The sequence below is a fragment of the Myotis lucifugus genome, unplaced genomic scaffold (assembly GCF_000147115.1).
Source record: "Myotis lucifugus unplaced genomic scaffold, Myoluc2.0 scaffold_524, whole genome shotgun sequence".
NCBI classification, from domain to species: Eukaryota; Metazoa; Chordata; class Mammalia; order Chiroptera; family Vespertilionidae; genus Myotis; species Myotis lucifugus.
In genome coordinates this window covers 449,547-476,399 of record NW_005871572.1, presented here as the reverse complement: position 1 = coordinate 476,399, position 26,853 = coordinate 449,547, and the positions used below count along the sequence as shown (strand labels likewise).

At 41.9% G+C, this 26,853-nt stretch overlaps 1 protein-coding gene across 6 annotated transcripts; it reads left to right on the top strand.

Annotated features, from left to right (window-relative positions):
• The first annotated feature begins 135 nt into the window (after window positions 1–135).
• DUSP14 (dual specificity phosphatase 14) lies at window positions 136–24,940 on the top strand. Of its 6 annotated transcripts, none has more exons than XM_023745210.1 (4): window positions 158–268; window positions 19,214–19,377; window positions 22,040–22,123; window positions 23,577–24,940. In XM_023745210.1, the coding sequence occupies exon 4, from the start codon at window positions 23,732–23,734 to the stop codon at window positions 24,326–24,328; it is 597 nt and encodes a 198-aa protein (XP_023600978.1). In that variant the 5' UTR covers window positions 158–268; window positions 19,214–19,377; window positions 22,040–22,123; window positions 23,577–23,731; the 3' UTR covers window positions 24,329–24,940. The 6 variants fall into 6 exon arrangements, with proteins under 6 accessions (XP_014301794.1, XP_006104017.1, XP_014301793.1 ...); XM_023745209.1 differs by having other exon boundaries at window positions 159–268; window positions 23,640–24,940; XM_006103955.3 differs by lacking the exon at window positions 19,214–19,377 and having other exon boundaries at window positions 140–268; window positions 23,640–24,940.
• Window positions 24,941–26,853: the final 1,913 nt, after the last annotated feature.

The window sequence follows — 26,853 nt, the reverse complement described above, 5'->3', positions numbered from 1 at the left end:
CTGGGGAGCAGGGGGCTCGCCTCCGCCGAGCGGCTCTGTGATGGAGGGCACATTGCGCATGCGCAACGCCCGCGGCGTCCCCCGCCGAGGCCCCGCCCACAGCCCGGAGTCCCCGCCTCAGGAGAGGGCGGTGGGGCGCAGGGAGCATGCGCGCGGCCCGGCCGGGCGCTGGCGGAGGGGAGAAGGAGGGGTGCGCGCGGCGGCCAGCCCGCAGAAGCCGAGAGCCGCGCAGGAGGTCGGAGCGTCCGCCCCGAACCCGTCGGAACCGGTACGCCGCTCGCGGGCCCGGGCGGGGGGCGGACGGGCGGGACTTGGCGCCGATGCGGCTCTGGGACGTTGGCTGGATCGGGTGGCCAGGGTCCCGGGTCCCCCGCGACCCTCGTCTCTGGAAACTTTGTGCCGGCGCCCCCACCTGCTCCCAGTGGCTCTCGCATCCTCTGGGCGGCGGGAGAGGAGAGGCCCCGCGCCCTCCGCAGCGCCCCCTCCTCAGCACGCGGCCCCCGCCTCCCTGGTTCTCTGTGCGCCGCCCCGGCCGCTCCCCTCCTCGGCGGACACCCTGGCCCCGGATACTGACCCTCGGGCCCCTTCGCTAGCATCCTCGTCCGCTCCCCTCCCGACCCCTCTGCTCAGCGGCCTCGCCACCCCTCACCCCGCGGTCGGCGTGCGCCCGCTCCGAGCCGCGGGAGCCGACGGCGGCGTTTTGCAGCCGCCGAAGGTTTCTGGTGCACGGGTAGGAGCACCTGGACTTTGAGCAATGCCAAGACTTTGAGCAATGCCAAGTATTCAACTTGAGCGTTTTTCTTCGCGGTGGTAAATTGGTGTGCGCAGTGCTAGCGTGTTTTATTTCTTCTAAGTGCCCTTGCTCCAGAGCGAAGTTGAATTGTTTGTGTGTGAGGGCAGTTGCATGCTGTAACCGTCTTAAGTGGATTGTATGACTATATTTTATTTAGGTGGATGTTGCCAATGGTACCAGCCAGTGTTATGGTAACAGGGTATCCGAGAGGCAAGGGAAATGACTTACAAATGCAGTTCTGCTGTGTAGGGATTTAGTTGTTACACACACACACACACACCAAAAAAACCTCCTTGTACTTTTTATCCAGCAGGACCTCAGGGCATTTAGCATGTATTAACTAGCAGCTGTTCATGGTAATTTTATAAGCGGGGTAGGTAGAGAGCATTAGCATCCCGTTTTACAGAGGTAAAAACGGAGGAAAAGAGCCAAGTCCCTATTCTTTACGAACCTTAAAGGAATATGGACCAAGAGATTTAACTCAGAGTTTCCTGGAATCCCTAGTCTATAAGGCCACTCAGAACATCGTCCCTGAGATTGGACAGTTCAATTAAAAATCAAAGAGGCGGCGACCAGCCTTCAGCAACTCCATGCTCTAGGGACTCAGCTCTGTCACCAAGTGAAGTGATACAGGACAAGACACAGCTGCTCTGCGTGTTTCCTGCTCTTTAAAACGAGGGGAACAAAGGTGCTGTATCCTTTGCAAAGTTGTGTGTGTCTGCAGGCTCCACCGACAAGCTGCATTTGGTGACTGTTGTTGTGGGCTCATAAAGGCTCCCATTCTTGAGTTCCCTTTAGAAACGCAGGGAGTGAGGCACCCACCAGCATGAATAACCGCCTGTCTTCCGGGGACACCTGAGAACTCACCGCGGGGACAGCCCGGGGCAGGGACCCCAGCCTGGGAGAGGGAGAGGGTTGGCGGGTGGAGGTAGGAATGAGACCTGCAGCTGGCGGCTTGACACATGGGCGCTATTCCTGCCTCCAGCTCTGACTCATCTTCTGACGCTTGGGGGAGGAGAGGTAGTTGCTTGATATTTTTGGCTTTCCCCCATAAAAGGGGAGACAGTTTCCTTCATCCCAAGTCTTTTGAACGTCAGTGTTGAATTTGTCCATGCCGCGTTCTCATCTGAAATCTCTTATATTGGCTGAATGCAAGTATGACTTCTATAGCATCTTTTAATAGACTAGCATAAATGTGTATACTTATTTATATCATAAAAACTGGCCAGGTGTATAGCTTCAGGAAATCCTTTAAAACTTTAGCATAAAAACTAGCATTTTTAAATGGTGGTCTTTAGGAAGGTGTCTGTGTTTGGTGGATTCTTCTGTAATTGGGATTTTCTTTCAAGGTAAAGAGGATTAACACTTTTTCTAAATACAAGAAATACATTAATCGTTCTTTTTTAAATTTTATTTTTTTAACTTTTGTTTTTATTTTATTTTAAAAAATATTTTTATTGATTTCAGAGAGGAAGGGAGGGGGAGAGAGAAACCTCAATGATGAGAATCATTTATCGGCTGCCTCCTGCATGCCCCCTATTGGGCATGGAGCCCACAACCCAGGCATGTGCCCTTAACCGGAATCGAACCTGGGACCCTTCTGTCCGCAGGCCGTCACTCTATCCACTGAGCCAAACTGGGCAGGGCTTAAACATCCTTTATGTAAAAAAATTAAAACTTACAGATAAGGTTAAAAGTTTCTTTTGAGCATCTTGCCCAAAAACAGCTGCTGACTCTGTTAATCGGTTTGTATCCTTTTAGACTTTTCTAATAAGCATTTTCATGAATGTCTTTGCACAATGTGATTTTTTAAGTGAAATGAATTATTATAAAATTAACTGGTCCTGTTCATAGATATTTGAGTTCTGTCTAGAACTGGTAGCATGTATATTAATTACAGCTGGTTGTAAAGTTTTATTAACCTGATAGAATGGCAGTATTTCTTTGGACAACTGGCAAATGACCCTCTTTTAACCAACTTCAAAGCAAGTAAATCATTAAGATCCTAGGTGTTACTCTCAATTGCAGATGAAACTTTCCCTTCAGGAAAAAAATAAGTCTAGGACTACTAGTGTATTCATCTTTTCTTTGCTTATGAGGAGGCATAAAAGGGAGTGGAAAGCAGAGAGAGTTACTAAAGCAACAGCACCTGGGTATAAACTTACAGAGCAAACAACACTTAAGGTGGTAGCTTTAGTTATTTATGAAAGCTTCACTGGGGTGAAGACAAAAAAAGGGAAGTGTTAATGTAGGCACAGTTTAAATCCATAATTCAGGAGATGAGAGAGTTAAAACAAAATTCCCATAAAGAGTTTATGGGTTTTAAATGTTAGTATTTATTGAGGACATTTGCCATGCTAAAAGGTATTGTGCTGACAGGCTGATAGTAACATTCAGAGAGGAAGTGTTCTTTCCCCAGATTAGCCAGAATTGTAATGGTTCTGAATTCCTGGAAATGAACATTATAGTTGTTTAACCTTTTATAAAACTGTGAATTGTAACACACAGAAGAGGCTATTAAACATAAATGTATAACTTAATTATTTTAAAGTAAACACAATAGTAACCATCTTGCAGATCAAGAAGTACCCTCAATCCCAGTCTTTCCCCATGACTCCCTCACCCCAGAGGTAATAAGCCAGTAACTACTCTCAATTGTGTGAAAAATCACTTCCTTTCTCTTCTGTAGTGTTATCCCCTAAATATAAATCTCTAAACAGCACAGTTTCATTTTGCCTGTTTTTTTTAAATCTTGTGCAAATAAGCTCAAAGTAGGAATTCTTTTAAATTCTTTTATCAATAGTGTGTGTGTGTGTGTGTGTGTGTGTGTGTATATCTACACACAGACACATTTTTTTGTTTAAATTCTTGTAGTATTACATATTTTTAAAATTCATCCATGTTAATACCTATGATATGATTGTAATTATTTTATATATACATATATAGGGTGTCCCCCCCCAAAAAATATATATATACACTTTGAATAATTATAAAGGTAGTGTTTATTAAAATACATTTCATTTTCACAATTGACCTATGAGCTGTTAAAATGTGTATACATTTTTTTGGACACCCTGTATATATACATATACACATAATTTTGTTTAAGTTTTTGCAGTATTATATATAAGGCTCATCCATGTTGTTATATGTGCCTATGTTCACTTTTGTCTGAACATACTGCAGGTTATTTATCCATCATCCACTGCTGATGGACATCTGAATGGTTTCTGGTCTGGGGCAGTTATGAACAGTGCTGGTCATAGGTGTGTGTATCTCCAGCTTTACTAGCTGATGCCTATTTTCCAAAGTGGTTGTACCAATTTACATTCCTCCAGTGGTATCAGCCTTGAATTTATAATCCACTGTATTTGTTCCTTAACCACAATATGTTTGGGTATTTCTCAAATGAATACATGTCACCTATGTGGACTGATCCCTGACCCTACATGTACCATTGTATTTACATATACTTATGTTTATTGTATGGATTGGACTAACATACCACCCAAAGGTCAGAGATGGTTTTTCCACTCTTATTTGACAAATACCCAATAGAACCCTTCTTTTGATCTTAAAAAAAACAACAACAACAACATATATAGTTATAGGGATATTTAAATATGCCACATGAAGTAGTAAAAAAAAAGTGGCTAGTACCTAAAAGTCTTTTAAAGATTTTTGGTGAATCCTACCTCTTGGGCTACCAGATGGCTTGACTTGCGCTGTTGAATGCTTGCCTGTGTCCAGCCCTGAATGTGCAAGCCAGCATTGCTGGCTTTAGTGTGACGTGTGTAGGAACTCAGGCTGGTGCTGTTAAAGTACCCCTGGAGGACAGGTATTCACATGCTTGTGTACATGTGCACGTCCCCCAAGAAGCACCAAGCACAGATCATGGTTTGTCCTTTCTTGGCATTTCCAAAGGAACCATAGCTTCTTTGCCACTGGAATAAATGACTTTTTTACAGTCTTTAAAAGTGTACTTTTCTCCATATCTTCCTTTGTATGTGAAGGAAGAGGCAGTTTAGAACCACCTCTTTTGATATAGAAAATTCCTGCTTTTTGACTAGACAGTTGCCAGGTTAACTTTGATTGCCTGTGTTTGGTGATGCTAGCTAGATTTAAAGATGGTGTGTCTGGGGGGTGGGGGGCGAGTGAGAGAGAGGATAGGGAGATGTGGGGATGTTATGTTAGGATTGTTATTAAATTATTAAATTCAGGTATTTGTTGAGTATCTACTGTGCCTAGTATCTGCTAACAGTCTACAGCAGAATGTTCCACAATTCTATAGGTTTAGAAAATACCCTCAGGGAGATCCTTCTTAGCTGGAGGGGTGATGGAAGAACAGTAGCCCAAAGAATGTAAGATTTTAAAATTTCTCTTTATTTCATTTCCTCTGTAAGGCATCTTGGAAAATGGCTAAATTGTTTTATTTTCAGTCCTTACATAGATCATTTCTTTAAAAACACATATTAAAGATCTTTTCCAGATTCTTACAAAAAAACAACTACTTACGTATAAGTTTAAGAAAAAACACCCAAGGGGAGGATAAAAAGTGTTAGAACCTCTTAATCTGAGCAATGCGGAGAGAAATCCTGTTTGTATTCTTTGATGTGATCCTGTTAGTCTTTTTGATTTCTTCGCTCTTTAATTTTGTGGATACACACAAGAAGACTCTTAAGCAAGAGCATGTGGCTCTGTTGACTAGTAAATATTTATGTGGCATAGAGACCTCATACTTACTCTATGATGGTGGCCCCATGAGTTTCCTGTCCCCTAGTGACACCATAGCCATCCTAATGTGTTGATAGTGATGCTGGTGTAAACAAAACTGTGCTGCCAGTCACATAAAAGTACTAGAGGCCCTGTGCACCAAAATTTGTGCACTCAGGGGAGTCCCTCAGCCTGGCCTGTGCCCTCTCACAGTCCGGGACCGCTCGGGGGATGTCCGACTGATGGCTTAGGCCTGCTCCCCCGGGGGGATCGGACCTAAGCTGGCAGTCAGACATCCCTCTGGAGCCCCAGGAGCCCTTTAGGCAGCGGTTCTCAACCTGTGGGTCGCGACCCCTTTGGGGGTCGAACGACCCTTTCACAGGGGTCGCCTAAGACCATCAGAAAACACATATATAATTGCATATTGTTTTTGTGATTAATCACTATGCTTTAATTATGTTCAATTTGTAACAATGAAATTGGGGGTCACCAGAACATGAAAAACTGTATTAAAGGGTCGCAGCATTAGGAAGGTTGAGAATCACTGCCTTAAGGGATGTCTGACTAATGGAGGGAGCAGGCCCAAGCTGTTAGTCGGACATCCTTAGTGCTGCTGTGGAGGCGGGAGAGGCTCCTGCCACCACGACTGCACTGGCCAGCCATGAGCCAGCTTCTGGCTGTGCAGAGCTCCCCCTGTGGGAGTGCACTGACCACCAGGGGGCAGCTCCTGCATTGAACATCTGCCCCCTGGTGGTCAGTGCGCATCATAGCGACCGGTTGTTCTTAGGGTCAATTTGCATGTTACCCTTTTATTATATAGGACTATATAGTATAGCACCCAGCTCAGAGGTTGAGCATCAACCCAGGAACCAAGAGGGTCCCAGTCCCTCGTGGAGGGGTGTGCAGGAATCAGCTAATCGATGATGTTCCTCCCTCATTGATTTTTCTATCTCTCTATCCCTCTCTCTTCCCCTCTCTCTAAAATCAATAGAAATATATATTTTTTAAAATGTTTGCTAGGGGCAGGTACAGGGTGGAGGGGGTCAGTGGGGGAAAAAAAGGGGGACATCTGTGATACTTTCAACAATAAAACTAAATTTAAAAAAAGTTTGCTATACAAGTGTGTCCTGTTATGCTGGGAATAGCCTCATACATTTCATGTTTATCATGCCCTTAATTGCATTATTTTCTCTTGTGCTTGATTTAATTTCATGTTGTTTTGTTCATCATGGTCCCTAATCTCATGTTGTTTTGTTCATCATTAGCAAAAGCCACTGCTAATGTTGCCAGTACAAGGTCATATCAAGTGATTAATCTGGAAACAAAATTAAAAGTGATTAAGAACTACAAAGGTGGAAAATCAGTGATGGTTATACTCACAGTCAGGCATGTCCCATTCCACTGTACATACTACCATCTTGAAGAAAATGACGGAAGCTGTTAAAGGATCTGCTTCATTGAAGGTAACGAGACTAACCAGTATTCCAACAAGAGCCCATATCAGACATAGAGAAACGTCTAATGACCTGGACTAAAGATCAGACAGAAGCACGTCTCTTTCAGCACCATTATGATCAGGGCCAAAACAGAAAGATTTTTTTCTCAATACTGAAAGAAAAAGCTGGTCTCAACTACAATGTTGAATTTACTGCTAGCTCTGGGTGGCTTAAACAATTCAAGAATCATTATTCATTACATAAAATGAAAGTGAATGGTGAAGTCTATGCGTGCTGATATGAAGGCAGCTTTAGAATTTGTGGAAACTAGATAAGCTGATTGTGGAAGAAAATTAATTGCCATAGCAAATATTCAACATGGATGAAACCTCCTTATTCTGGAAACGGATAATTGAGAGACTTTCATCCATAAGATGGCCAGGCTTCAAGGCTTTTAAGTACAAGGTAACAGTCCTGCCTTGGGGACTGTTTTAGGCTACAAATTGAAACGCTTTGTGATCTAGCACAGTGAGAACCTCAGGGCCTTCAAGCATGTCAATAAGCAGACACTGTCAGTATACAGACAGGAGCAATAAGAAGTCTGGGGTGACTCAGCTCCTCTTCCAAGATGCTCTCCTGAATTGCTATGCCAGTGAAATGGAGAGGTACTCTTTGAGAATAACAATACCTTTTAAGATTTTGCTAACTGTTCATAATGTTCCCTCATTGTTGACATCCTTTTATTGGTGATTTTTATCCCAATACCAAAGTGGTGTTTCAGCCAATGGAACAAAGAGTTATAGCAGCTTTTAAGGCCTATGTGAGGAAGACCAGACTATTGCTGCAACTGAGGAGAAACTGGTGCAATTCTGGAAGGATTACAGTATCTATGACTGCATCAAGAACCTTGCTTGGGCCTTTGCTGGGTTGCTCAGTTGGTTAGGACCACCGGTTGACAATTGGCTGGGTTAGAGAGTTGTCCTGATATGCCAAGGTTGTGGGTTTGCTCCCCGGTCAGAGCACATACAAGAATCAACCAGTGAATGCATAAATAAGTGAAACAACAAATTGATGTTTCTTTCTCTCTCTAAATCAATCAATTAAAAATTAAAAAAGAACCTTGCTTGGGCTTGAGGTGATGTCACCAAAGGAGTATATGAATGGCACCTGAAAGAAGACACTCAAGAGGTTTGTTTGTCCATAACTTCAGAGGATTTGCCAATGATGTGGAGGTTGTAAAAATCAACAAGATTGTGGTTGAAATGACAGACAATGTTAACGTGGGTGTGGATGAGGATGACATTGAGGTGCTCCTAGAGGTGATTCCTGAGAATTGACTGAGGTGTTGGAACTGAAACAGGAACACATAGCTGAAGAAAACCTCAGCAGGAGAAAAGGAAGAACCCCCAAGAAAATTCACAGTGAAGGGTTTAACCAAAGCTTTTTCAGACTTAATAAGCTCCTTAAAGTTTGAAAACATGGACCCTCAACACCAAAAGGTTTTCATTAATAGAGAGGAATGTTCATGATATTATTTACTCACCAGCAAATATATGATCAAACCACCATGGACATATTACTGAAAAGAGTGACACCTCCTCAGGAAGAGCCTAAAGTCCTTTAGGACAGCGGTTGCCAACCAGTGGTCCGTGAGGCCCGAAAGGTTGGTGACCACTCCTTTAGGAGGTATTCCAGAAGTAGGCATTGTTATCATAGGAGATGACAGCTCCATGTGTGTCATTGTTCCTGAAAACTTTCTAGTGGAACGAGATGTGGAAATAAGTGGAAGATGGTGACATTGAGATCCTGACCCTGTGTAGGCTAATGTGTATGTTTGTGTTTTTAACTAAAAAGTTTAAAAATAAAATTAAAAATAGCAAAAAGCTTATACAATAAGGATATAAAGAATATTTTTAGCCCTAACGGGTTTGGCTCAGTGGATAGAGCATCGGCCTGCAGACGGAAGGGTCCCAAGTTCGATTCCAGTCAAAGGGCATGTACCTTGGTTGCGGGCACATCCCCAGTAGGGGGTGTGCAGGAGGCAGCTGATTGATATTTCTCTCTTACCGATGTTTCTAACTCTATTCCTCTCCCTTCCTCTCTGTAAAAAAATCAATAAAATATATTTTAAAAATATTTTTATGTAGCTGTACAATGTGTTTGTGTTTTAAGCTAAGTGTCACAAAATAATTTTATAAAGTAAAAAAATTATAGTAAGCTAAAAATTTCTTATTGAAGAAAAATATTTTTAAGTTTGGTGTAGCCTAAGTGTGCAGTGTTTATAAAGTCTATGGTAGTGAAGACTTTCATGGTAAGTGCCCTATACAAGTGCACCATTTTATCTTTTATACTATATTTTAACTGTACTTTTTCTATGTTAGGTATGTTTAGTTGTATTATAATTGCCTACAGCAGCGGTCGCCAACCTTTTGGACCTCACAGACCACCAGTGGTCTGCAGACCACCGGTTGGCGACCACTGGCCTACAGTATTCAGTACAGTAACACGCTGTACAGGTTTGTAATCTAGGAACAATAGGCTATATACCATATAGCCTAGGTGTGTAGTAGGCTACACCATCTAGGTTTGTGTAAATGCACTCTGATGTTTGCAAAATGATGAAATCACCTAACGATACATTTCTCAGAATGTATCCCCATGTATCCGTTAAATGACTCATGATTGTTATGTTTATTTTAAATTAGCCAGTGTGTTTTTTAAAATATTTTTATTGATTTTAGATTCTAAGGGAGAGGGATAGATAGAAACATCAATGATGAGAGAGAATCATTGATTGGCTGCCCCTTGCACGCTCCCCACTGGGGACCGAACCCACAACCCAGGCATGTGCCCTTGGCCGGAATCGAACCCAGGACCCCCCAGTCCGTAGGCCGACACTCCATCCACTGAGCCAAACCGACCAGGGCAGCCAGTGTATTTTTGACAAATGTAAAAAGGACATAGAAATCTCTAATAGCCTTTAATTTGCACTGTCACACATGTTCTGTGTTTAGGGAACAGAGAACCCTTTCAGGGTTAAAGTTTGTATATCACTTCACATGATGTTTTTTTGTTAAAAATTGGAGAAGTATTCAAAGTTTTATAGAACTTTAATTACTTGGTTTAAATTTGCATCTCGCCCTAACTGGTTTGGCCCAGTGGATAGAGTGTCGGCCTGCGGACTGAAGGATCCCAGGTTCGATTCTGGTCAAGGGCATGTACCTTGGTTGCGGGCACATCCCCAGTAGGGGGTGTGCAAGAGGCAGCTGATTGATGGTTCTCTCTCATCAATGTTTCTAACTCTCTATCCCTCCCTCTTCCTCTCTGTAAAAATCAATAAAATATATATTTTAAAAAAAATTTGCATCTCAAGATGATCCAAAATGTAAATGAAATAGAACTTGTTTCATACTGGATTATATCTTTAACCTAAGTAACTAATGTATTATTTGAAAATAATTTTGAAAAATAAATCTACATTTATGGATTTTTCTCATTCCATTTACCTTCTAGAAATTACAATAGGTAATATTTTATCTTTTCCACAATAGCTTAATCTTTTTAAAAAATTATTTTACAGAGGTACTTGCTAGAAATATAAATTCCCAGGCCTTTAACCCTCCCCCCCCCCAAATTCTGATTAATTAGGTCTGGAGTGGAGCCTAGGAGTCTGCATTCTAACCAGCAACTCAAGTTATTCTCATGCAAGGGTTCTTAGGACTGCACTTTGAAAAATATTTATTTGCAATACTATGATGGCTTTATATCATAATTTCAACCAGGGATTGGGAAACTTTTTCTGTAAAGGGCCAGGTAGTAACTATTTTAGGCTTGTGAGCCATAAAATTTCTCTTGCAATTACTTAATTCAGCTTTGTATCATGAAAACAGCCATAATTAATACATAAGAAGTGTGGCTGTGTTCCAATAAAACTTCATTCCTGAACTTAAATTTGAATTTCATACAATTTTTATGTGCCATGAAATACAGTTTATACATGGATTTTCAACTGCATAGGAGGTTGGCACACCAAGCCCTGTGTTATTCAAGGGCCAACTGTTCTGTTCTTCGGTTTATTTTTTAACCATTTAAAAATGTATAAACTATTTACTTAGCTCATGGACTATACCAAAAACAGATGATGAGCTAGACATGGCCCACCAGCTATTTGCAGAGTGTGTTTCAGAGGCTATTGCATTCTCTTAGAGCAGTGGTTCTCAACCTTCTGGCCCTTTAAATACAGTTCCTCATGTTGTGACCCAACCATAAAATTGTTTTTGTTGCTACTTCATAACTGTAATGTTGCTATTGTTATGTATCGTAATGTAAATATCTGATATGCAGGATGGTCTTAGGCGACCCGTGAAAGGATCTTTCAACCGCCAAAGGGGTTGCGACCCACCGGTTGAGAACCGCTGTCTTAGAGTATATAAATAATAATCTATATATATAAAAGCCTAAGCGACCGTTATGATGGAACGATCGGTCACTATGATGTGCACTGACCACCAGGGGGCAGGCGCTCAAAGCAGGAGCTGCCCCCAGCCTGCAGTCCCTGATTGCCTGATTGGGCTGAGCCCCCAGGCTGGGATGGGGAACCAGGGGTGGGTGGCAGTAGACGCGGCCCCTTTCCCAGGGGCGCCAAGGGCCAGCTCCCTCCTTGGAGTGGCGGCCAACCTCCCGGGTCCCTCCCTGGGCAGGCAGGCCCCAATCGCCCGGGCTGGGACGGGGAACCGGGGATGGGTGGCAGCGGACACGGGCAGTGAGGGAAGGAGGAGAGAGGGCGGCGGGGAACCACGTGGTGGCAGTGTATGGGCAGCAAGGGAAGGAGTGAGGCGGGGAGGCAGGGAGGCGGGGAACCTCATCGGCCCTGATCTCCGGCCAGGCCTAGGTACCCCACCCATGTACAAATTTTGTGCACCAGGCCTCTAGTTTGTAGTATAATCTAAAAAGAACCGTATATATTTTATTTAAAATTTTTTTTTCATTTATTGATTTTAGAGGGAGGAAGGGAGAGACAGAGAAAGAGAAACATCAGTTTGTTCCACTTTTCTATGCATTCATTGGTTGATTCCTATATGTGCCCTGACCAGGAATCGGACCTGCAGCCTTGGTGTATGGGACAATGCTCTAACCAACTGAGCTACCCAGCCAGGGTTGTATATTATCTTATTGCATAAGACAGCTGTTTCAGGAGATAATTAAAGCCAAGGGAATAACTTTGGGACCCTCTGTTTTTTGACTTTTAGTTAGTTAAAAACTTGATTCTTCCTTTTGCTGTAGTGGGGCTCAGCTATATCCAGTTGCCCTCAAAATGCGATAGGTCTGCTGTTCCTCAGCATGGAAAGGGTATGTAGCTTCATCAGGTTCCTTCCATCCAGCTAATGCAAGAGATCTGGTTATCTTATTCTGCTCAGGAACTCTGGTGGACAATTATAGATGCCTTTGACTAATAAAGAAAAATGGGAAAATAGTGATACTTTAAAAATGAAGCTAATTTGGTATAAAGTGGTCAAAAAGTCAAATTGGGCTTGAGGTATGATAAAGAAGTTCTTGTAAGGAGAAAGTTGAGACTCACTGCTTGAGTTTTAAGGATTTTGATTAATACAATGAGGCATTAAAGCATAAGATGATCAAATGGGGTCAACGTTTCCCTATTGAACTCTTTAGTTCTTATGAACTTTATTTTAATTTATAAATTCTTTTTTGCCTTACTTACAGTAATGAGCTTTGAAGGACAGAGATCTTATGAAAAGATCTGCATTTTCTGAGATTTCATGGTCCTGCTTCTCAGAGGGCAGTAGTGACTTCAGCAATTTTGAGGCACACTTAAATCTACTTGGGTATAATTGCTGACTTTTTTTTTTTAAAGTACTCTGTGTCTAGATGTTCTGACCTATATAGATGAAAGTTCACTTAACCAAGAACCTATGATTCTATTTAATTTTTACCACTTGCTCCTTGACGATTTTATTTATTTATTTATTTTTTAAAAAATATATATTTTATTGATTTTTTACAGAGAGGGAGAGGGATAGAGAGTTAGAAACATGGATGAGAGAGAAACATCGATCAGCTGCCTCCTGCACACCACCTACTGGGGATGTGCCCGCAACCAAGGTACATGCCCGCAACCAAGGTACATGCCCTTGACCGGAATCGAACCTGGGACCCCTCAGTCCGCAGGCCGACGCTCTATCCACTGAGCCAAACCGGTCAGGGCTCCTTGACGATTTTAAAGTATCATTTATATAGGCTGTGGCACAAACTGGTTTCTAGTAATCACTAAACAAGTTTAAATGTGATTGTAGAATTAATGTTCAGATTATAGATGAAGCACAACTAGACTGACCTTATTGTCCTTACATTCTTTCTCTTTGCAGATTTTATTTCCTTCCCCAGTGAAATGTACATTTTGGTAGTCTTAGGTCACTTGATCTGTTATGGTCAGACTATATGACTAATCAACAGGCAACTCATAGAAAGGGGTTCTGGTCCCAGTGGGGTTACTCATTTTCTATGTAGAGTCTGGGAAAACCTGTTATCTTCCATTTACCTCCGATTCCTCATCTGGGAACCATGACAGCAGAATGATACTGATTCGTGAGAGATTGAGCACACATGTGTTTTAAACAAATAGGTACTCGAGTTTGCTTCAGCAATTCCACAGGTCTGAGATGGGGTCTGAGAGTCTGCATTTCTACCAACCTTCAGGTTGACGCTGCTGGGTATTGGATCACACTTTTTGAGTAGTGAGAGTAGTAGAAGAGGGCTTGTGTTCTCCATCTGGAATCTAAAAATAAGGAGGCTCTTGAAAGACAAGAATGGCAGCATGTTTTAAATGGATTGGTGAAAAAATATGATAACATAATTATAATCTTACTAGAGGCCCGGCGCATGAAATTTGTGCGCGGGTATGGTCCCTAGGCCTGGCCTGCAATCAGGGCCATCTTCCTCAGCTGCCCGCAGCTGGTCCCGCCCCCCACAGCCACCCACCCCCGATTCCCTGTTCGCCATTGGGTATTTGGTGCCTGTGGCCGGGGGAAGGGACCAAGAGGTCAGCTGTTCCCACCTGCTCACTGGCCTCGCCCTGCCACAGGTGGCCATCAGGTGATCGGAACCTGCCGGCCAGGGAAAGGGACCAAGAGATGGTCAGTGCGCCTCATAGTGACTAGTCCAGTAGTTGTTCTGGTCATTCTGCCATTAGGGTCAATTTGCATATTACCCTTTTATTATATAGGCTAGGTTACATCCCCAAGTAAAGACAGTCTATTCAGTAAATGGTGTTGGGAAAATTGGACAGATGATGCGCAAAAAATGAAACTTGACCACCATCTTACACCATACACAAGAATAAACTAAAAGTGGATTAAAGACTTAAATATAAGACTTGAAACCATAAAAATCCTAGAAGAAAACATGGGCAGTAAAATCTCGGACATTTCTCGTAGCAGTTTTTTTTCTGATCTCCTCAGGCAAGGCAAACAAAGGATAAAATAAATAAATGGGACTACTAAAAAGTTTGCACAGCAAAGGAAACATTAAAAAAAATGAAGAGACAGCCACTGAATGGGAGAATATATTTACCAATATATCTGATAAGGCATTAATGTCCAAAATTTATGAACTTATACAATTCAACACCAAATAAACAGTCCAATTAAAAAAATGGGCAAAGCACCTGAATAGATACTTCTCCAAAGAGGACACACAGATGGCTAATAAACATATGAAAAGATGCTCAATGTCACTAATAATTAGAAAATGCAAATTAAAACCACAATGAGATATCACCTCACACCTGTCAATGGCTATCATCAATAAATCAACAAACAATAAGTGTTGGTGAGGGTGTGGAGAAAAGGGAACCCTTTTGTACTGTTGATGGGAATGTAGATTGGTGCAGCCAAAGTGTAAAACAGTATGGAGTTTCCTCAAAAAATTAATGAAACTGCCTAATGACCCAGTGATTCCACTCTGGGGATATATCTGAAGCTACCCGAAATACTTAATTCAAAAGAATATATGCATCCCTATGTTCATTGCAGCATTATTTACAATAGCCAAGATTTGGAAGCAGCCCAAGTGCCCATCAGTAGATGAGTGGATAAAAAAGCTGTGGTACATGTACACAATGGATTACTTCTCGTCTGTATAAAAGAAAGAAATCTTACTTTTTGCGACAGCATGGATGGACCTGGAGAGTATTAAGCTAAGTGAAATAAGTCAGTCAGAGAAAACAGATACCATATAATTTCACTTATATGTGGAATCTAATGAACAAAATAAAGTAGAAACAGACTCATAGATACAGAAAACAGACTGACAGCTGTCAGAGGAAAGGGGGTTGGGGGCTGAACAAAGGTGAATTTTGGGATTAAGCAAAAACAACAACTCGTAGACACAACAACATGGTGATTACCAGAGGGAAAGGGGAGTCAGGGGAGGTAGAACAGGGTAAAGGGATAAACAGTGACTGAAAGAGACTTGACTTTGGGTGGCAAACACAATACAATATACAGATGTGTCAAAGTTCTACACTTGAAACCTATGTAAATTTATTAACCAGTGTCACCCCAGTAAATTCAATAAAAAAAAATAGACACCTCCCCAGGTTAACGAGCAACTTAGTTTTTCAACACCATCAACTTTTACTTTGACCTTGCCTTCTCTGCAATCGATGGCACTCACTGTTTGCATTATTTGACTCCCTTATGTTAGTCCATCTCTTATTGTTATTCAACTGTTTTATATGAGTATCTTGTGTCATTGCTTTAATGATAAAATCCTAGCACAGGGTTATGGCTTATGTTACCTTTATACTCTGTTCTAGTTACTACTGCTGCATAGCACATTGTTCCAAAAAAATGAAGAGACAGCCACTGAATGGGAGAATATATTTACCAATGGTTGGAAAAACAACCATTTTCTTTTTTCTTTTCACTCACAGATTCCTATGGACTTCACATAGTGGGGACAACTTTTCTTTACTCCACAATGTCTGGGGCCCTTGGTGGGAGATTTAAGACCTGGAGGTGGCTTGATTGCTGGAACCTAGAATCACCGAAGTGTCTTTATTTACATACAGGGTGGGGCAAAAGTAGGTTTACAGTTGTTCATATGGAAAATAATCTATATCCTATATAATAAAAGCCTAATGCCCTAACCGGTTTGGCTCAGTGGATAGAGCGTCAGCCTGTGGACTGAAAGGTCCCAGGTTTGATTCCAGTCAAGGGCATGTACCTTGGTTGCAGGCACATCCCCAGTAGGTGGTGTGCAGGAGGCAGCTGATCGATGTTTCTCTCTCATCAATGTTTCTAACTCTCTATTCCTCTCCCTTCCTCTCTCTGTAAAAAAATCAATAAAATATACTTTTTTAAAAAGTATATATCTTTAAAAAAAATAAAAATAAAAGCCTAATATGCTAAGTGTCCGGTTGGCCGCTCAGCCGTTCAATCAAAACACAATATGCTAATGATATGCTAAGGCGGCCTAACTGCTTGCTATGACATGCACTGAACACCAGGGGAAGATGCTCCAACCAGTAGTTAGCTTGCTGCTGGGGTCCGGCTGATCTGGACGGAGTGAGATGGACTGGATATGCCCTGGAGCCCTCCCGTGGTCCCTCAGCTGGCCAACCTCCTGTGTCCCTTTTGGCCCCGGTGGGGTCCCTTGGTCTGGCCTGCACACTCTCACAATCCGGGACTCCTCAGGGGATGTCAGAGAGCCGATTTTGGCCCGATCCCACAGGCCAGGTCGAGGGACCCCACTGGTGCACGAATTTGTGCACCGGGCCTCTAGAGTGTGTGTGTGTGTGTGTGTGTGTGTGTGTGTATGTATGTATATGTAAAAGCCTAAGTGACCGGCCGACTGGCCAGTCGCTATGATGCGCACTGACCACCAGGGGGCAGATGCTCAACACAGCAGCTGCCAAGCAACAGCAACTTTGCAGAGTGCCTTCTTGCACTCTGGGACCCCTTGGGGGATGTCAGACTGCTGGTTTCGGCCCAATCCCTTTAGGCCAGGCCGAGGGACCCCCCACCAATGCACAAATCCGTGCACAGGGCCTCTAGTACAAGAATAAACTGTTTCATGTACTCACACTTGTAAACCTATTTTTGTCACACCCTGTATTTAATAGTTGATCCTGGCTATCAGTTGGGATCTCAGCTGGGCTCTTGGCTAGAATACCCACATATGACCTATCCATGTGGTAACTTTATTGAGTTTCTTTGGGCTTCCTTATAGCATGGCAGCTTAGTTCCAAGAGCAAGTCCCAGGAGAACAGGTAGAGTAGTCTTCATAGTGACATTTCTACTGTACTTTTTTTGTTGAGTTGGTCAAATTTTAAGAGTGTCATGTGGGATGGGAGATACCTGGTGGTCTTTAGCAAATACATTCTTCCACAGTCCCCAACAACACTTAAAACAGTGTTGAACACACGTCATGAACTCAGGAAATATGATTGTGAATGAGTGACAATTTAAATACCCAGGTGGGTGAGGATGAAATTTAAAAAATTCGATTCCAGATGTGAACAGATTACCCCATTATACCCAAACAAATATACACCTTTGCCTTTTATAGTTTCTTCTCTTTACTCTCTCATTCTATTTTCAACATGGGAATCTATGAATTTATCATGTGGAACTAAACTTGTTAAGGTCTTTGCATCTATGTTGCTCTTAGCAGAGGTGGGGAATGTCTGGCCTGCCAAATCATTTGGTCTGGCCCTGCCAAGGCATTAGGGGAGTTAAATGTTTGACCAAATACTAGTATAGCAGGCTGATGTTTACGCTGATAATTTTGTATGGCCTGCAAATGATGTTATAAATACCCAAATGGCCCTTGGCAGAAAAAGGTTCCCCACCCCTGCTCTATTGGCATGTTTTTTTTCCTGTCCTCATCAAGTGGGCTGCCCACATCCTTCTTTGGGCCATGATGTGTTCTCTATCCAGCAACTGGCTAGTGTCTGATAGATTCAGTTAATGGGCTGGTGATCCACATGAGCACATTGAGATATGCAGCCAGGTTATGACTATATAAGCAGTTATTTTAAAGCTGTGTGTCACACTGGGGAATATCTGTGGCCAAACCAAAATGCGGACTCTCAGACTTGAGCTTTATGTGTATTTATCCTCATTCCATGACACCATCATATCAGTTAATTTATGTGGTGGGAGAAGCAAAATCAACCCAGCCTCCAAATGTGTAAGATGTTCAAGTATATTAGCCAAGTTACTCAAGTTTTCTAGATGACTGAGAACAATTTGTGAATAATTTTATTTCACTTTAAAAATAAAACTCAAATGTTGAGTTGTATTATTTTCCTTGATGAAAGATTGCCACACTTTGTTTTTTGTTTGTAAGAGTGAGTATATTAACTTTCCCCCCAATAGAACACAATAAATAAAAATTAATGAGGGAACTAGTATTTACTTATGGCTTCTATTTTTAAAAGGGTGACTTTTAAGTTTTTTAAAGTACTAAACATTTACTCTTATGGAGAAAATGTCATCCTGGCTAGTGTGGCTTGGTTGAGCATTGTCCTGTGCCCCAGGAGGTTGTTGGTTTGATTCGTGTTCGAGGGCTTGTTCCCTGGCAGGGGGTGTGCAGGAGGTAGCTGGTTGCTGTTCTCTCTCCCTTCCTCTTTTCTAAAAATCAAACTATTAAAAAAGAGAGAAAATGCAATTACATAGGTTTTCAATTATAAAATAACATTGTAGGCCTCCAGCATACTAGTATACTGGGACCCTCTGAAATTCCAAAAGCTAAAACTATTTTAATCAGGTCATTTTACACAATCTTCTCTAGCTCCGTTGTAGCTGTTTTCTGCTTATTCAACATGAGGCAAAATTTCAGTGGATAGAATTTCAGATTTTTAACTGCAGATTCTAGTGGTTGTCATGATTTTTTTTTAAAGGGGAAGTAGCCTCTGTGGCACTGGGATGAATGCTCCAAATAGACTGTGACTCCTGGCAGCGATTCCAAGTCTATTCTAGGTGTGGACGCCAGTGTTAACATGAGGCTGGTGCCCACATCCCAGGAGCTCTCCATTGCAGGGAGTAGTTAATAGTTTGAGATTTCAGGCCCCGTGGGCAAATACTAATTCATTTTGTTGAGCACTTTGATGCTTATTATTCAGAGACCCGCAATCATCTCTGATGAGACAAATTGCTTATAACTTGTAAAAGAAATACCTTCTCTGGGTTTGGTTTAGGACAGTTCCTTTTTTTCCTTCATCCCAACCCACCCTTTTCCCCTGAAGAAATGCAGCTGTCAGAGCAACTTGGAAGGGCTGAGTTGAACACCATGGACAGCGATGTGGATTCCTTGGCTTTCTCTCTGGCCATCCTCAACCCAGAGACTAGTGTGCTGCAGTGGTAGTGGCATGTTCATTCAGAGCACCTTGCAATCTTTGACTCCTCAAACGTGGGTCGAACTTTACTCTCCTAATATTCTTTTTCTGTCTCCCAGTACACATTCACTAAGTTGATTTTTACACAGCTGTGATGTAATACCCATATTTTCTTTTATTCTTTATGATCAGAATCTGCCAGCCCTAGAACTGAGCAACACTTCTTCTTGTGCCTACCTGGGACTTCTTGCTGAGGTCCCTCTGCTATCAGGAGGGCTTTGTGTCCTGAATGGTGTACCAGTTTGTGGCAATGTTTTTCTATTATGGGCAGTAAGAAAATGGAACAGCTCAGCTGATCTAGGTTGTCTTTTCTTTTCTTTTAAAATATATTTTATTGATTTTTTACAGAGAGGAAGGGAAAGGGATAGAGAGTTAGAAACATCGATGAGAGAGAAACATCGATCAGCTGCCTCCTGCACACCTCCTACTGGGGATGTGCCCCCAACCAAGATACATGCCCTTGACTGGAATCAAACCTGGGACCTTCCAGTCTGCAGGCTGGCGCTCTATCCACTGAGCCAAACCGGTTAGGGCTAGGCTGCCTTTTCTGTAAGTAGCATTTAAATATGTTCTTTGTAGGCAGATCCAAGACCCCTTTCATGCTTTGAAGGCACTGGTTGGTAATGTCAGAATGCTGTAACGCAGGTGATGAGAATGTAACCCCCCTCCCCCCGGTCACACAGAGAAGCAGTGTGTGTGGGATTGAGCTAGGAGCCTGGACACCTTGGATCTCTTCCTGGTTCAGTCACTTATGTGCCCCAAGTTGAAACCATCTCACCCTTTCTGAACCTTGTTATTTTCTGATCTGTAAAAGGGGTCAGGAGTGTTAGAGGAGCAACTGTGGTGTCTGTGCCCTCTGGCAGACGTTTTTCTGAACCTTGGACCCAGCTTTGGCATTTTAAGCAGGTTTGTTGGCATGAGACTGACTAGCAGCAGCAGGGAGAGAGGATCATGTCTGTCTCACTTGGCTTCTTCCCTGAGGACTCACAATCTGTTTTCTTTCCCCTGTAGCACCCAGTACCCTACCACTGCCCAACCAACGAGGGTTAACAGAATACTAGGCTTCTGACCCACCCATTACTTACTTACCCTTGGCCCCTGATGAAGATTTTTCTGCTGAAAAGGCCAGGGAGCCCGGGACCCCTGCCTCAGGGAGGCAAGTGGCCTCACAAACAGAATGATTAATGGGAGACTGAGTCCCTCTTAGACAGTAACTACATAACCTGGTTGGAAATTTGATTAGCATCTTCCAGATTTTACACATTGAGCAGGGAGTTATCACCAGCATGAGAGCCTGAGTTTGTGTTTATTATACAGTGACTTTGCTTTTTTAAACTATCAGGATTCTGCCAGGGAAAGACTTGGAAGTGGCAAGACACTGTGCTCTGCTACAGGACAGGATGTTCTAATAATGTAAAAGTTCCGCACATTTCCATCTAACACCCACACCCGAGAATCTTACGTGACTACTTCCTTGTTCTCCCTCATAATACAATTGCACCTATCTCCATGTACCCCTGTATCAGATGTGGGCCCCCAAAGAGGGGTGTAACCTTGGGTGAGGTAGCTCCCTTCAGACAAGGACAGTTTCTGGGGAGGGACTTGTGATCACTCAGCATCAGCACTCTGAGTGCCTCAGTCCTGAAGGGGCAGTCTGGGTGGCATACCACAGCACCCACCTCCGCAGTGAACCCAAACCAGCTGCAGCAGCATCACCTGGGAAATGTATCAACTTTAATGGCCTAAAATCAACTGAGTTTCCTTCAGTAGGTGAACAAACCATGGTATATCTACCTGTACCAAGGAAAGGACTGTTGATATATCCAACAACATGGGCAGTGTGGCTTAGATGGTTGGAGCGTTGTCCCGTATAGTGAAAAGGTCCTGGGTTCGATTCCCTGTCAGGGCTTGTGCAGGAGGCAACCAATCAATGTTACTCTCTATAAAATCAATGAAAGCCTGTCCTCGGTGAGGATTTAAAAAAAAAAGTACACTTAGTGAAAATCAGAATTCCCCTCATCCCCCAAGAACACTACTCTATGTTCTATGATTTCATTATATAAAAATGTAGAAAATGCAAATTGTAGTGACAGAAAACAGATCAGTGGTTGCTAGGGAATGGGCTAGAAGATGAGGGAGGGATGAATTATAAAGGAGCATGAGGAAATTTTGGGGGGTGATGAATATATTTCCAGGTCATGTTGTCTCGAGTGTATGCATATGTTAAAGCTCACCAAATTGTACACTTACAGATCAAGTTGTACACCAGTTATGACTAAGAGCTGTAAAAATTTAAGTGTGATCATTACTTGGGGAAAGGCAGAGGGACAGGTACTCATAGTCACATAAATGAATAAATAAGAAGGGCCAACATGGAATTCCAGGGGGAATTCTTTTTAAAAAAATATATTTTATTGATTTTTTTACAGAGGGGAAGAGAGAGGGATAGAGAGGTAGAAACATCGATGAGAGAGAAACATCGATCAGCTGCCTCCTGCACACTCCCTACTGGGGATATGCCCGCAACCAAGGTACATGTCCTTGACCGGAATCGAACCCGGGACCCTTCAGTCCGAAGGCCGACGCTCTATCCACTGAGCCAAGCCGGCCAGGGCTAGGGGGAATTCTTTTAAACTTTCTGATTGGCCACATGCTTGCCTCCTTGTGTTTCTGCAGATCTAATTTATATCCACTGTGATCAGCCCTCTCATAACTTGCCAGATCCAGACCCAGGATTCCGAGTAACCAGACCCCTCCCAAGTGAGTAGCCCAGCACTACCTCTGTCTGTAGAATGAGGGATATTCTTGTCCAACTGAAATAACTTCAGGCATTTCTACAATACCCTGGGGGGAGGTCAGCACCCTTCCCAGTGGACACAGACTGTAAAGCAGGGGTCCTCAAACTTTTAAAACAGGGGGCCAGTTCAGTGTCCGTCAGACCGTTGGCGGGCCGGACTATAGTTTAAAAAAAAACTATGAACAAATTCCTATGCACACAGCAGGCCGCAGTTTGAGGACCCCTGCTAAAGCAACGTGCATTTGAAATGAGAGGAACTGATGTCTAAAATCCCAGGAAACCAAGAAATGAGAGGAACTGATGTCTAAAATCCCAGGAAACCAAGAGTGTCGTTTTCTATTGTTACTAATATATAGAACTTATGTAATATATATATACATATATCTTTATTTTTTTTTTTTTTGAGGATATATATACATATATCTTTAAATACTAAACTCATTTTAATCCAATACATATATCTTTAAATACTAAACTCATTTTAATCCAACACATCTGAAGCCAGTGAGATTCAACCAAACCCAGGGGCTCAGGTCAGCTAAAATGCTTATTAGCTTAGACAAATGATTTTTTAGACCATGGTTTTCAAATTACCTGGGATTATTTCCATAGAAATACCATAGCACAAATTGCAAAGTATTCAGATGTCATAAGTAAGAAAGGAGGAACTGTTTTTAAATAGTGAAGGGCTAAAGTGACCATATGTATTGGATTTTCTGTAACTGATCCAATTCAGTATCTTTTTAGTCCACAAAGGCAGTTCATTGAAAATATTACCTAATGTGGTATCATAAGATCTCTATGTCTAGAATTAGACATGAAGATAGGCAACAGTATCTGAAAGAACATTGCTATAGGAGGGGTCAGAATTTCTGATTTCTTCCTAATTACCAAGAAACTCTCTTCAATAAAAGCAAGACCCTGTAAGATTACTGGTTCAGGAATCAGCTGGGCATGTTTCTGTCTTTCACTTTCCTAAAATAGGATATTTCCATTTAATGCCCTTTTTAACATTGTTTGCAGGTAGTTTTTATCGCGCACTAACAGGTGGTGCGGGCCATTTTTGCTAATTTTTTGCGCAAATGTCAATGTTCAGTAAAATTACGATAACTTTAGTTTACGTATTTATACGTTACCCGCATTCTACCGCTAGTCTATAAAAAACGTATCCCGCGTCTATAAAATACGTGTCCCTCGCTCTACTACCAGTCAACGTAAAACGTATAAATACGTTTCCCGCATACAATGTGTTAAAAAACAATCGCCAGAGTGCTGAGTTTTACATAAATTTTACATATTGGTATCTTAGGCTACTTTTTCTAACTGATAATCCATAGATGATTTGCGTCCTCGAAAGAACATACTCTATTAGAGAAAATAACCATTTCTAATCCTTTTACCTTCCCATTCCACAAGTATGCAGAAGGCTGTGATGAATCAATACCATATAAAATACTGACAAGTACCTGTATTTTGCAGGAAGGAGACTATAATTTCGGATTCCCTGGTGGAGGAAAACAAAACGCTCTGGTCTTGCTTCCAATGATGCAAGTGTGATTGTCAGTGTCTTCATGAGCTCCAGAGGTCACAGCACACTACCACGGACTCTCATGGCCCCTCGGATGATTGCTGAGGGGGACATAGGAGGCATCGCTCAAATCACCTCCTCTCTCTTCCTGGGCAGAGGCAGTGTGGCCTCCAACCGGCATCTCCTCCAGGCTCGTGGCATCACCTGCATTGTTAATGCTACGATTGAGATACCCAATTTCAACTGGCCCCAATTTGAATATGTTAAAGTGCCTCTGGCTGACATGCCTCATGCCCCCATTGGACTATACTTTGACACCGTGGCTGACAAGATCCATAGTGTGAGCAGGAAGCATGGGGCCACTTTGGTGCACTGTGCAGCAGGGGTGAGCCGCTCAGCCACTCTCTGCATTGCTTACCTGATGAAATTCCACAGTGTGTGCCTGCTGGAGGCATACAACTGGGTGAAAGCCCGGAGGCCTGTGATCAGGCCCAATGTAGGCTTCTGGAGGCAGCTGATAGACTACGAGCGCCAGCTTTTTGGGAAGTCGACAGTTAAAATGGTACAGACACCTTATGGCATAGTTCCAGACGTTTATGAGAAAGAGTCCCGACACCTGATGCCTTACTGGGGGATTTAATGCCACCAAAGCCTGCATCAGCAGCCCCTCAAGCAGTACCAGCATCTGCTACACAGTGTCTACTCCCCTCTTCACCTTTCTTTTCAAATGGTTGATTTTTTGGTTCTCCCTGAAGTGTTCAAGTTTATTTTAAGAGGTAGGAAGGAGGGGAGGAACATAAGGGGAATGCATACATTGCTAATAACATTTTTAAAACTAACATTTTGGAATAGTGTTTATGAAAATCTTTAGCTTTTAATCATTTTTAGTAATTTGAACAGTTTAATAAACTGGTTCTGCTCTATCTTGAATCCCATGCCTTTTGGCATCATGACAGGTGCAAGAGAAGCTCAGTGCAAAAATCACTTTGAGTCCTGTAGCTAATCCTGTAGAGACAAGCTTTGCCTAAGGCTGCTGACCACACAAGTGCTTAGGGAAGATTGATACCGGCTTCAGTCTCTACTGGATTAGCCCTCCTCTTTCCTTCCCTCTTTAGTAACTTTGTAAGGTAAAAAGAAAACACCTTTATTATTTAGCTGTTAAGTAATTATAACAAAATCTGCAAACACCCTCTTGGAATCAATGTGTCCCAGACTATATTATTTTTAATAAACCTGTCTGCTTAACATATTAGAATATTTACTAAGAACAATTTTAGGGTGTGTGTGTGTGTTGAATGGAAGAAAGATGCTCTCCAATAATTATGTTATCATATGGCTTCTGTGACAATAATGAACATTACTGAAAATAGATATCCAGCTGAATCATGTCAACATTTCACATCCTGGCAGATATCATTTACAGTGCTGGAACTGAAAAATAGCATAGCTAAGTGTACACTCTGACAAAAGGCAATTTTCAGTTGTCTCTTGGTAACTTTAAGTGCACCAAAGCAGTGAATTCTCCATCAAACAATTTGGTTTTTCACAAAAGGTGTGCCTTTGCTTGACTATTAACAAATGCCCTAAACCAAAACTTAATACAAGTGTTAAGCAAATAACAACAGCTTCCTCAACTGGCCCTAATAAATCTGACAACTCATCAGAGAGTGGTAGGTTAAGTAGTAATTATTCCATGTTCCTGGGAAGCCACTGGGCATTACCAGGTTGCCTTATTTTTAGATAGGGGAGCCACTAGTCACAGCACTGCTCTTTTTTACTCATTTGCTAGATAGGCTGTAGCTAGCTTATCTGTGGAATAATTTTCTAGAGTTTTGGTATATTTTGGTAAGAAGCCATGAATATAATGCCAGTGGCTGCATATTTATATAAATGGTATCTTCCAAATTTTACCTGGTCTGGGGTTTCCATCTAAATTCTACCTTTTCTTGTTTCATATCACTTGCCCACTCTAACAACCACATACATCATTATTGTCTAAATAGAAATATTCAAAAAAAGCTAATAGTTTCTCTATGGGAAATCAGAGGAACCATAAATGCTACATCAGGACATAATCAAAATCAATCAAAAGAACAAAACAATATTATGGCTATGGAGGCCATGGCTGCTTTAGTATGAAGGCAAACTAAGTCTAGTAGTCTCTAGATAAAGGTCCAAAATAATCATACTATAGTAAGAAAATATTTAGTGATACGTTCTTGGTAACTAAGGAAAATTTCCTGCAGAAATCCTGGCAAACACTACCACTGTGATAACTAAGAGCATTCTTAGCCCCAGGCAAGTTTAACATCTTTCTAATCTAAATGTCAGAGTTTATTAGGACCAGCTAATAAAGGAAAGTGTGTAACCTACAAGATGTTAGGGGAATTTTTGTAGCGATCCCCAGTGCAGGGCAAGCAGTTCAAATGTCTGTAACATAAAGACCCTATAATTTTCAAAGCTTAAGAACAGGAGTCATTAAAAGGCAAGTAGAAGGTATCTTTAAACAACAAAAAGTATGTATATGTACACAAAGTACTCAATTTAAAATACTCAACCTATGTAGAGTGCCATGGGAAAAATAAAGAATGGATAATATCCTAATATACCCACTTCTACCTTAAGCATATCGAGACAAAAATTAAACTTTGCCATAAAATTTTTAAAGGCAAAATACAATAAAAAAGCTTATTTCATGAAGCCGTCGGCATAATACACAGTATGGAAATAAGTAACCTTGGTTACTGTTTCCAGGGACACTGTTTCCAGGGACACTGGGCTCTTGGCTAACGAGCTGAGGTGAAGCTGAATACAATGTTGAGTCATTTCAATAAATGCATAAATCAACACAAATCCTTGGTGGTATCTAATAAAACATTTCTATTAAACAGATATGAAAGTAATGAATACTTTTCATAGCAAAGGCTTTTTGTTGGTGTTTTGCTGTATTTTCCTCCAGCATTTCCCATGGAGTGACTAAACCTACCATACTTAGTAAGGTCAGTAGTAATTATACATAGAATTTTATCTGAGGCATTCTGGAAGATATCTGGGAATGGGAACCAATCTAGTTAGCATACTTTAAAAAATGTTACTGATGTAGGCCACTGTGAAAATAATAATCCATATAGCATTTTCAAAAAAAAGTCTGAGCAATGTAAATTC